Source organism: Perissodus microlepis, chromosome 13, assembly GCF_051167445.1.
Source record: "Perissodus microlepis isolate ML-2025 ecotype Zambia chromosome 13, ASM5116744v1, whole genome shotgun sequence".
Taxonomy (NCBI): domain Eukaryota; kingdom Metazoa; phylum Chordata; class Actinopteri; order Cichliformes; family Cichlidae; genus Perissodus; species Perissodus microlepis.
The window spans coordinates 18,915,820-18,928,551 of NC_140473.1; the positions used below are offsets into that span (position 1 = coordinate 18,915,820).

General features: G+C 38.2%; 1 protein-coding gene across 1 annotated transcript in view; it reads right to left on the minus strand.

Moving 5' to 3' along the window:
• The window catches only part of LOC146375044 (VPS10 domain-containing receptor SorCS1-like), a 48,985-nt gene that overhangs the window by 8,256 nt on the left and 27,997 nt on the right, over window positions 1-12,732 (minus strand). Inside the window, exons 10-23 of the mRNA XM_084947755.1 lie at window positions 10,575-10,721; window positions 8,766-8,868; window positions 8,382-8,458; window positions 7,650-7,741; window positions 7,367-7,474; window positions 6,927-7,044; window positions 6,629-6,762; window positions 5,461-5,574; window positions 4,552-4,723; window positions 4,079-4,265; window positions 2,999-3,132; window positions 2,773-2,896; window positions 1,058-1,170; window positions 18-152 (exon numbers count right to left, since the gene is read on the minus strand). Coding sequence (XP_084803881.1) covers window positions 18-152; window positions 1,058-1,170; window positions 2,773-2,896; window positions 2,999-3,132; window positions 4,079-4,265; window positions 4,552-4,723; window positions 5,461-5,574; window positions 6,629-6,762; window positions 6,927-7,044; window positions 7,367-7,474; window positions 7,650-7,741; window positions 8,382-8,458; window positions 8,766-8,868; window positions 10,575-10,721 — 1,758 coding nt within the window. The remainder of the gene's footprint in view (window positions 1-17; window positions 153-1,057; window positions 1,171-2,772; window positions 2,897-2,998; window positions 3,133-4,078; window positions 4,266-4,551; window positions 4,724-5,460; window positions 5,575-6,628; window positions 6,763-6,926; window positions 7,045-7,366; window positions 7,475-7,649; window positions 7,742-8,381; window positions 8,459-8,765; window positions 8,869-10,574; window positions 10,722-12,732) is intronic.

A 12,732-nucleotide genomic window follows, 5' to 3' on the forward strand; every position in this document is an offset into this window, starting at 1 on the left:
GATTTATGAGACAGTACCTGATCCAGGTGTGCCCACTTTTCATCCATGGCTCTGTCACTTGGCCTCTTCTCAGGTACAATGAAAATCTCTGCTGTAGTTGGTAGCCCTGGAAGCACTGTGACCAGGAGCTGATCCTCACTGATTCCAGTGACCTTTTATAATAACAACAAAACCTCATTAAAAAAGGTTTTTGAACTGACACACTTTGAGGTGATAGTGTGCACTCCGGCCCTGAAATACGATCCTTGGGGGTCATCTGTATTAACGAGTAAATTCTTTCTGCTTTCTGCTTCATATATCATTTGCCTAAGCACCAGTCACTGTCGAGGTATAATGCACGAATCAAGTTAAACATGCAAGTTCAATATGACAGTCTTTGGTAAAGGCCAGAGCTTTTAGTGCATTTGTGCCGTAACCAGAGGTCTGCTGTCAGTTTCTTGGTGCAAACTGTGGTCATATCTGACAAGACAGAAGGTCAAAGTGAATGTTTCATACTGAGGGCTACTGTCGGATATATATAGAGCTCAGTATCCAGGTCTTTTACATAACCCGCTGCTTTGATGACATCCCCACAGTGTCTGAAAGAGAAAACCAGGCACATTTAACCACAGTGTGGCTCTTTTTTACTATAGGTTGTGGTGTTCTCTCACCGTCATTCTCTTCTTCACAGAGGCAAAAGGCAAGTGTCATAGCAGCACTTTTACTGCCCTTTAGTGTTTTGACATGTTCAGTTGAAAGCTTGCGCTCGTAATAATGATTTCGAGTGATGTACTATGTCAGCGTTCAGAGCGAAACGACTAATTACACAGCTACTGAGGTTAAAGACACTGCAGCTATTGGAGTGAAACACTTGACAAGATCACATGCATACATTACAAATGTAGCGTAACCAAAACCTTAAGTGTTATCAGCTCACTAGACAGTGACTAGAGTTTTTTTTCCCTCCTCCACACCAGTGTAAAGCTGCTAATTGCCAGAATCTAAATGAGATTTCTGAAGTTTAGTTTATTCCTACTCATGTTACAGCCTTTATAACACCAGCAGCTGAAAAACTGACCTGAACCATGCAGTTTTTCACAACTCTGGCGATGTCCTCTCTCCACTCAGACACCCCGGGGTTCAGCTCATCCAAATTAGATGAAAATGCCAACACGTGTGAGCGGAAATAATCTGAAATATAGGCAGAAATCTTCTTACTTCATAAAAAAAAAACCTCTTTAAACAATTATCCACTTCACACACTTCAAATAACCCTTACACTGATTGGCAAAAGTGCCGTTTCTCGCATATATTTTTTGGTCTGGTGACCTTCTTATTTCATTTTAGAATACATTGTTTATTCCTGTGCATGCATCATTAGCTGCAGCTAAATCCTCGACTTTGTTTATTAGCTGCTACAAGAAAAGACAGTCGGAGTAGCAGTGATAAAATGTATTGATTGTACTACTGGCAGAATGTAAAATGAACTGCTTCACACTGGAGATCTGCTATAGCGCTAAGTGTTTCATTAGATTGAAAGAGCAGCCCCAGAATTGGTATTTTCATTAAAATGTACATCTTTGTAAATGTTAGTAAACAATTTATATCAAAAAGAAAATAGATAGAAATTCTGTGCAGAGTTTCTGCTGTCTTTGTCTGTGTTACATGTATTTTTATTGTTTATGGTGAGGGTGGCACAGAGGTGCAGTGGTTAACACTGATGTTTAGCAAGAAGGGCCTCGGTTTGAATCCACTGTCTGTGTGGTGTTTGCATGTTCGCCTTTTGCCTCCATAGGTACACTCCAGGTACAATTTCCCCCCACAGCTCATGACATGCATGTTGATTGGAAATTCTTTGTAAAATTGGCCACAGGTGTGAGTGTGAATGGTTGGTCTCTCTGTGTTAGCTTTGCGATATTCTGGTGGCCTGTCCAGGTTGCACCCTGCCTTTCACCCTGTGATGGCTGGGATAGGCTCGGAACTTTAATTGGATAAGCAGAAGAAAATGCATGCATTTAAAGTTGAGTGATGGGTCCTGTTCATGTGCCAGTTCCATATGTGGTACAATTAACTTTGCAAACTAGCATAAAAAGTGAACGAAATTTAAAGAAATGCTCTGTCATTATTTATAATTACCTTTATTTATACTAGAAAAAAATAGAAGTGTCCTGGCCAAGAAAGACAACAGTGCAATCATAAGTTGCATAATTTAGTAGCACATACACATTCAAAACTATACACACATTGTTAATTGCAAGCAATAAAAAATAAAACACAGAAACAACCAAAATTCATAAAGTTGATTGTCTATAAAAAATTAATATCTTTGCAAAAGTAATTGTAATTCCAGAAACAACAGGCAAAACATCTGGAGCCTGAAGTAAATGCCTCCAAGTCATTGAAAATAGAATTAAGTTCATTAAGTAAGAACAGTTCTTACTTAATGAACTGGTCTCACTTGCTTACCCAGGCTTAAACTTGGATCATAGAAACACTGCAGCAATGCTTTTATGTTTTCTGGCACATCTCATAACCCCTACAGAGCTTTCACGTGATCAAAACTGTAGTTACTAAACTAAACAATTTCTACTGCAACACAGCCAGCGTCCTTCACTCATGAATGGCACGAGATGTGGCTGAAAGAAGCATCACTGAACCCTTTTTTTTGTGCTGTCAGAAGCCATAAAGTTTTCAAGTTATTCACTCTCAATTTCTAGAGGCAAAACAATTATCGAATGGCTACTTAAGTGCATTAGGTGAAGAAAATGATGGTAACATAAAAAAGATACATACCATAAACTGATACCCTCTTTTGATCTTGATGGACAGTGTTGCCCACTGAAGCCTGAACAGTAACAGTGTGAGTTCCCTCCTTGGAGAAAGTGAAGGGCATTGCGCCACTGAGGGTCACAACAGGCTAAAAAGGCATAGAGGCATGAGATGAGATGAAACTGTCTACTATCTATCATGCTGCTCAGTAAACAGGCGGCATGGTTTAGTAGGAGAAAGTATGGCTTACCTCTGTTTTGTTATCAAACCACCAGTAATAAGTGACTGTTCCCACATCACTGGGCTGTAGCACTGTGGTAAGGTTTACTGCTTTGTTCTTGATGACCACTGACGGAGCAGAAAGCTGGACCTGCTCGAGTTGACCTTTAGAGGGAAAATACAGAAACTCCAAAGTCGTACCTTTTGTTAAAATGCGTAAACGTAAAGCTTTCATGGTGCTCCGAATTTCAAGAGAAACCACGTATTTGATCACACAGTATTCTGGCACAACAATGGCAGCCTGGAACACATTGACAGGCATGATGGAGCTGAATGCGCTTCAGGAGTGGTTTGACAAGTGTCTGCAGATGTTTTGATGTTTTTGCACCCATGAAAGTGCCACTATTGGAATCTGTTATAATGAGGTAAATTCAAGCTGACCAGTGGCGCTCTTTTCTGTCAACAAGGAGACAACAAACAGCTGTCTTTCACACCCACGCTGGATGAATGACACTCAAAGCTTTTTTTCTTTCTTTTTTTTTGGTGAAGTCTTACTTTAATGAGCCGATCTGAACCTGCAGAAGGAGCGTGAGTGCATTTTCAAACCACTTTTTCACTCTAAAGGTTCAAAAGTCCAAGTGTTTTGATCTATTTGAAGGCTGGTGCAAAGTTAGCTGTATTATATACGTGTATATTCCAGCTCCATATTTTTATTTTTGGACATGGCTTTGCATGATTCAGATTTCAAAATAATCCTCATTTATCTTACACTGGGCCATGGTGTAGACCCTCAAGCTGTTTTAGCTCCCTTTCAGCCAACTTTCATCTGATGTAAACAATTAACAGAAGGTTTGAACAGCAGGTGGGCGGGGCATCTGTGAGCTAGAGCTGTATCGCCTGAGCTGATTGTATTAAAGATGTCACTGACATCATACAACACCAAGATCAGAAAAAAACTGTGTGAATCATGTGAACTTTTAAGGTTTAATATGAGCATTGCATTATGAATGATGCTTATAAATCTAGCATGGAAGTGGAACTGTATGCGTTATATGATTTTGTATGCTTTAGCAGGAGCTTATCCAGGACAAGCTACTTTTTTTCCACTCACAGGAGACATGGAGGTAGAGTACGACCCTGTCAAAGCCCAGAGCGTTGTTTGCTGTAGCAGAAACTTGGTAGATGCCAACTTTACTGTAGATATGCTTGACCCCGTCGTCGATGGAGCTTATATTCACATACGATATAGCGGTTCCATCACCAAAGTCCACTGTTATACTTGTCATGGAGCCAAGACCCTTGCAAAAGAAAAGAAAATACTGTCACTCACGCTGTAACCTTGGTTGTTTGTCAGCATTCTTGCTGACACACAACCGTGTGCTTTTTCTCTAATATCTACTGGAATGAGGTCATGTTGTAAATCATGTCACAGCATATTTATTTGATGTGCTGCTGCTCGGTCCTCTGTGATATGTTCATGACAGCATCTTGGTATACAGTACACCAATAAAAGAGCATGCACCCTAAAAGCTTCACCCTATAATGTAAACTACATGGTTTTTTTTTCTTAAGTGAACTTAGCACCTCTTCCAGAAACACCAAGAAGGTGACATTCTTTCCCAAAGTTGCTACCAGCGTTCCCTCATTGGTGAAGAGCTGGAGGCCCTTGGGAGCCTGACTGGGACACTTTTGTTGTCTGGGGCTGTACTTTAACAGGTTTCCCTCGGTGCAGTTGTTGGACAAAGCTCTGTGATATCTAGAATTCGTAAAAGAAAAGAGAGGACTTATAAAATAAAGGACTGTCAGACACGGCATGAGCATAAAAGCAGGCACAACCCATGTAGACAGTGGATACGACTGTTTGTTATATTTAACTGCTGTATTAGATGAGTTTAATTAGCCTGTTATGAATAGATACTGATGCATACAGATTTATTACTGGATATTTTTTTAATCATATTTCCCACATATGTTTTCTGGTTTAGCCTATGACTAGTTTTTAAGCAGCATGTGACGTGATGTTCAGTGTGGTGGGAAGCCTGTGCTATACAGCTGGCTTATTTTGGCTGACAGTTAAATAGTGGCAATAAATATAAGCAAGCCTCGCTCTTAATCTGAAGTAAGAAAATCAGAGGTTTGATCTTTTTAATTACCACTCCACACACGTCTCTTTCAAGCATGTTTTCCATCTGTTTTTAACCTTGGAAATTACATTGTATGAAAACTACTATTTTAACACAACAACAGGTGATTCATGAAGGCTGATTTAAAACTAACTAAAAACATTTGTGCATCTGCTGCTTGTTTTTCTGGCATCATTTCAATCTGGTTCTACCAGAAATCTCACCCTGTGAAAACTGCCACCAAGTGCTAGCTCGGTGGGAGATATTTGATCTCTCTACTATTGATGGTCTTTACTGTGCAATGTAAACTGCATTGACAAATAAAACTGAATTAAATCAAAAACATAATGAACAAGTGACTCAAGCATACCCTGTGGTGTTGAGAAAGCTGTCCCCTGTGATGCAGTCTCTAGATGTTGCTGAATGAACGAACCAGAAAGCTGGAGCACAGGTGCCATCGACCTGCCTCTCGAACCCATAGTCACTGTTTCAGTAGGGAAAAAGACACTATTATCAAGATTACGGATCGTTTATTTATATATTAAAAAAATACCCAAACCCCACACCAAAAAATAAAAATAAAAAATCAATAACTACATGCATCCTTCAAACAGAAATGTTCTGGGCTAGAGAAAAGTCCCCACAGCAAAGCAGCTCAGAGTATTTGAAGTTTTGATGTTTTTGGGGGGGGTTGCATCAAATTTCTGAGGCAGCAAAAGCATTGTTTGTGTTAACACAAACACACAATTATAATACATCTGCAAAGTATTCATCAGTAAGACTGATCTGTCAGAAATCTTTCATCATGATCAGGGAAACACTCTCTCAGGAGCCAGAAGTCATCTAGTAATAAAGTGGTGTTAAGCTTGTGTTATATTAGTTTGTGCTGCTCAATCAGCACCGGTTAGATGAGAAAGATAAAAGAAAGGATGAGACAGTCTGAAGTGATAAACAAGTATCGAAGCAATACTTGTTAGACGTATAGAAGTAGCTAATAATAGAGTCTAGAGTGAACCATTACTGCTATTCATTATGGAAATCTATTCAAGGGCACTTGAATCTTGCAGCAATGAACCTGTTTTTATGTGATTGCGAAGGCTGGGCACCCACATTTTTCTTTATCTCGTGATCATGTGGTCACGGACTGGTGTTTAAACTTTTTATAATTGAGATTTTTCATACTTTTGCGATGCATATTATCATAAATATAAGTTTGGGTAACACCGTGTGGTAAAAGTGACTTGTTGAGAAATACTGATAATATAAATGAACTGCACAATATACTAGGAAGCAGAAAAACATCTGTGTTCGTGAAACTTTTTTTTTATTATTATTACCAAGTTATGTCCTAAATTTACAAAAGAATATGACTGAAATAGGAATAACAAGTAGTGAATTATAAAATAGATCTTTTTTCAAATACTGTTCTTGTTGTGCCTTAGGTTTACTTCACAGACTCTGCCTCTGGAGATTGATAAAGTGTTGTGCATTGGATTTAATGAAGTGAAAAGAGTGTAGCTGCAGAGAAGGGAACTCACCACTCAAAATCCGCCTCTGTGCACAAGCAGGAATCTGACATCTGGGAAATATACTGCTCTCTGGCCTTGACACATCGAACGTTTGCTTTCAGTTTTTGGAAGATTCTCTTCATTCCCATGATGCACACTTCACCCTGTGATTAATAATGCATCATAAACATTTCAGAAATTCTTTTTTTTGTTTCTTTTTTACCATCTTGCTTTTATTGTGCAGCTAAATCAAAGTGATTCTCTTGGCTTTAATCAATGGATGAATCTTCACGTTATCATTAGTCAAATAGCAGAAAGACCGCCTTACCTCATTATGCAACTGCCACGTCAGATAGTCGTCAGATGTGCACCGCTGTTGGAAAATGGACCGGAAGTCGATCTTGACAAGTTGCCACTCAGATCGATGACTGAAGTGACCGAATATTCTACACAAAAAAGTCAGAAAAGCAAGAAAATTAATCAAATGTGGGGTAGATTTGAGAAGAAATATGTGAAAAACCTGTAATTCCACTGATAATAATAATAATAATAATAATAATAATAATACACTGACTCTAACCCATGTTCTGCAGGAGCAGAGAAACCCTTCTTCTACATCTTGGCTGATGAAACCCAAAAACCATATCAAATAAAATCAAGAATATTGTGAACTCTTCTAAGTCTTCATCTGGGTAAAATATAATTAGCAAGGGCGGTAATTAACTAAAATGAAACACATTGAGTCTTCATGGTTCCTTCAAATCTTACGTCATTATAAGGGTGTCCTCTCCAGGCTCCCCCAGCACCCCATCAACATAGAGCGGAGAGGAGGTGAAGCTATATTTGTCCCAGTTTCTGCCCTCATCAAAACTCAGCCTGAGGGAGAGAACAATGGTTGGATCACAGACAGACCAGCCACAAATAGAGCTGAATTCTGTATGAAAAGCATCAGAGGGGAAGCAATCTCCCCCCCCCCCCCCCCCAAACTCCCTTGTTTTGAAGATTGAATACAGTCTCTAAAAAGATGTGGTGTGTCCTTGGAGAGCCTTACCATATGTGTCTAATTGGCAGAGGTGTGTGTCGGATGGCCACCAGAGATCCTCCTTGATTCAGGAAAAACACACTGTACTCTTCCTGAAAAACCTGCAGACATAATCAGCTCCACTTCATAACTCCAGAGAAAAATTCAAGTCTGCACAAAGTACAAGAACATGCATGTTCACACCTATACAACGAACAAGCAGGAACACAGGAGTCTCAGCTGTGTGAATAAAGGAAAGCGTCAAGCGAGCGTTGCTCTTATTGTTTATATTTTTTTCAGACTTAAGCCAATGGCAAAAAGTCTAAATGCTCCTTTTGTTTTATTTGTTTTAAAGATCAGATATGCACAAGGCTGGCTGTCAAACTTCACGCCTTTGTTTTTTTTGTTTTGTTGGGGGGGTTTTTGAAAATGTGACTGCAGCAACAGCAGCTGAAAACTGAGGAATAAAAGTTGGCAATGAAAGCTCAGATTCCCTGTTTTGTTCTCTTCTTCTTTGTTCAGATAATAGCTCACTAAAGTCATATGTTTTAAAACTTTTGTTCCGTATTACACTCAGTGAATAGTCATGGGGAAGACGTCACTGGTTTCTTGAATGGATAAAAAGACTCAAAAGGAAAACCTGATTATACTCAACAGAGTAATACATTCAGAAAGCACTACCTATCGAGATGAAGACATTGTACAGGTACTAATATCACAAAATGTACCCATAGCCCTAATCTAACAGTTAATGTAATGTACCTCTCTCCAGGTGTTCCCAGCATCAGATGTGATGAAGATGCTGACATTAGCATTGGTCAGCTCAGGTCCAACCACGCCTGAATACAAAAGATTTTTAATCTCAATTATTTTAAGCATGTCACGTTTTCAGATCCGATCGTTAATTCAGAACCAACACAAAAGTGCTTTTGTTAGTCGTTCCACTAAAGAACATGCAACAGATGTGCAGGACAAACAGATTTCCTTTTATATTCTAAATTGTTGTCAGCTAAGAAAGACAGAGCTGGAATTGCATCTAAACGAAAACAGATGTGACTGTGTGCTGAAGGATGTGAGCAAAGACCAGCATTAAGGCAGAGCGTAAACAACAGTATGGATGTGCAAAATAATCAAATATAGTCTTACCTGATGCTATTATGATTCCTGGAGCTGAGTCTTTGCTGACAATGTTTCCCGAGGTGTAAGGATTCTCTGATACGTGAAGGTGCAGGTGCAACGAACAGTATGGCTGCGAAACGCAAAGGACATTAGTTTTCCAAATCAAAATGAAACGTTAATATAGATCAGATCTATGCGGAGGAGATGATGTGAAGATTTGATTGTTATATACATGAGTAACTCAAAGCCCATATTTGGGCTTTTGTCTGTTGTAAAAAGACACAACAAGCATCAAAAATAATTACAACAACTAAAAAAAAAAACATTTTAGTTGCAGCTGTAGCCCAGTGGAATCAAAGCTCATGAAGCAATATGAGTCCCAACTAATGCTATTTCACATAGTGAGTAATGCTTAGTAAATATTGTCTTATTACAGTTCCCAGAATTAGTGGAAAATGGCTAGAGATAGAGATGCAGCAGTACAGATAAATCTCTTACGAGTGTACGCTTGGTAGATTAAAAGGCAGTTTGGACGACAGAAAGTGTTTGTGGGACCTTTTTGGATTAGGTGCCTCTTTAGATTTAATTTATGGGCCTAGAATCTCTCTAAATTAAAAAAAGTTTTAATTTTCCTTTAATTTCTTGTTGACTAAGTCTGCCACTTATGCTTGTGCTCCTTATCTTTTATGATTTGACTTCGCCTACCCTGGTGGAATAAGAAACAATGTGAAGCTTTGTACTGATTTATTTTTTTAAAAGAAAAGAAAGAAAAATAAAGCAAAAATGCAATAATGTGCTGCATTTTAGCACACAAACAAAAAGCTATCCAAAAATCTATGGTACAGAGCAATACATTAAAGTCTGGTTTTCAAAGCATGCTGGGATGCTATGCAAAACGTGAATAAAAATAAAATCCAGTGATTTTTAAATCATTTAATCACCACATGTTTAAAGCTAGAACTTGATGATTAAATCATCTTCATAATATTATAATAACATGTGACTGACATGGAAAACCAGGAAAATGTCAGGAAACACCAAAGGTTAGGCAGCAAGTAAAATGTCTATGTTGCACATTCAATACTACAGAAATACTACTAAAACTTATATGGAATTTACAGAATTTACTCATGTCGTAGTTCCATCATCCAGTGTTTTACACCCTATTCGTTGCCACTGCTGCTAACATCTTGTTGCATGAATAATATAAGCCTCTACGGGACACAGACACACTCTAAAATTCAACATCTGAGTGCAAAACTGGAGTTTTTAAAGGGGATTAATGTAAAGAGTGGCCTGAAAGTGCATCACAATTTTTTGTTCGTGATTTACGATGATCAAGTGCTCATGCCTGCAGTCATTCCCCAGTCCCGTATAGATTTGTGCAAATGTTGCACCCCTATTGCGTACGCAGTGCTGTAGTAATACTGTCTAGAGAGAGTGCGTACATACATGTTTGACTTCATCTAAGTTCTGTGCCAGGAACTGAGCAACACATAAGACGAAAACATGAACCTAGTACTCAGAGCAGTCTGGAGCCTGAGCTTTGGCTCATAGGGATTACACTTACACGTTTGAATATGACTAAAAATAAGGAAAGGTATGGTATGTTCCCTTTACTTGTAGTAATATGTATTGAATATAAATGAATACTGGAAGGTAAACCAAATCATAACAGGTCTCTTCACTTACTGCCACATTCAGAACTGCGTTGCTATGGCACATAGTTATCAGCAGACTTTGACCATGGTCTAGCATGATTCACTGCGGTATTTTTGCAAGCAGATAATGGAAATCCAAATAACCAAATGTACCTCTTGTCAGTGGCCCACTTACTTGTTCACAATAGACCTTGTTTCCTTGGAGATCGGTTGCTGGAGCCTGAAGAAGACGCCAGTCTCTCCCCTTGTTGTATGTGATATAAGTTTTCACTTGGTTCTCGACAACTTTATTTGACAGGAACACCCCTTTAATCCCGGCAACCTGAGAACATGAGAGAAGGAGAGCAGTGGGGGGAAAAATAACAAAAAAGGGAGGAAAAAAATAACCGTAAATTATTCAAACTTAAGTAAAGCTGAAGACCTAGTTTGGAAAGGAAGAGATGTCTGAAAGTGATAGTTTTTCCTGACATGGAGCACTATTTTGGACCATCTGTAGGACTCTGCAAAATCAAAACAACATATGGCACAGCCCTGAGATATGTCTTCTTCTTTGTATTAATGTGCAGAGAGAGATGCAGACTCTCACCTGCAGCTATCACTTGAGCTCACATTTCTCTTTCATTTCCACAAATCTTTGTCAAAGTATGAATGACCATTTCATATCTTCTACTGGTCACTGCAGCTAAGTGTTTCTGGGCAGAGAGCAGCATAACTACTGCTGATGGCTATCTTAGCTTTCAACAACATGATGCTTTTACTGCTGGCTAAGGATGAGGATAATCTAGGCTGATGTATACATGTGCAGCTGCTGCAACCTCATAGTAGATCTGTCAGCACAGATATAATATGTTCAGGGCACTAGTTAAAGCCAGTATTCTGCACTGTGCCAATGCACCATCACTGACTGTGTTTTCGAAATGTGTATATGAATGATACCTTATCTAATGACTAAACCTGTTAAATGTTTTCTTGTGAAACTGTAATGTTGCATGAAAAAGATGATAAAGCAGCCATAAAGTAGATATGAGAGAATGAATGCAGTGTAACATCTGCTTCATTATAGAAGGGGCATCTAAAACATCTCAGTGCACTTAAGGAAAACACAGCAGAAAATCCACAAGAACTCTTATGAAAGTTTTTGTCCATCTGTTGGTGCTTTACTTGTCAGAGTCTGTTATGTTCCTCAAGAAAGATCCCAAACCAGGGATTTGACTTTTGTATGGTACTCTTAGAGACACATAGTGTCTCTGTTAGCTCTCCCCATGTTGCCTTCAGAGTCCTCTTATAGTCAACAGTTTCAGTATATGGGTAAAAAAAATTTAAAGTGTTTTTCCGATTATTCATCTAAAAAAAAATCATTCCTAAGCAGCATCAATTTAATGTTATTTAATGTAATTTTTTTTAGAATTTTTTAAGGAAACAATTACAATCCCAAATTAGAAAACAAATTAAAGGAATCTAACTCGGTAAATATCTGACATTTTGACTTGATGAATGTGATAAAACTTTTTGATTTTCTGTCAAGCAAACCCTCTGTTGGGGCAAGAAACCACATTTGGTAACTTAAATAGACGTTAAAACTGGCTTCACTGTGAGGTTGTGGAACCATATAAACGTCTCCCAGTCAGTCAGCAAACATCAGGCTAATGTATGTGACACATAGTGATAAAAATGCATTTGAATGCAATGCTCATTAATGCACCCAATCAGCAGTGGCTGGGAGTATTTCAGACTTTAGTCTTCTACATTATGTATTTCAATAGTTGTTCTAAATGTTGAGATAGGTGTTGTCTCTAGAAATTAGTGGAATTTATGGCTAAAAGTGGTGGCACTATATTTGATCATATTTCCATAAGTCCACTTTGAGACATACACCAGATGCATCTAGAGAGCCATATTTGTGTTATTAAAAAACTCTTATAAATATAGGATAGTAGTAGTGAATAATACACTGAATGTTGCCACAAGTTCCTATAACATCATACAGTGATCCAGTGAGACATTTATCCCACTTTTAGTCATTTTCAAGCAGTGAAATGTGTGATTTTGGTTTTTTGATACCCTTATAGTATTTTTATTATACTTCAGTTACATATATTAGTGTTATTATATTTTATTAATGCTAAAATTGATTTAGTAATTCAATGTTTATGATTTATTTAGTTTTCCTTGATTTTCACATGGTTTCACCATGCTATTTATTTTTTTGTTTGTAGTAGAGATATACTTCACTGCTACTGTTTTTCTTCAAAGTGGGCTCAGTATTGACTCAAAAAAATACTGTTTTTTTCACTTGAAGTATTCTGTTCGGGCACAACCTGTATTTGTGTGTA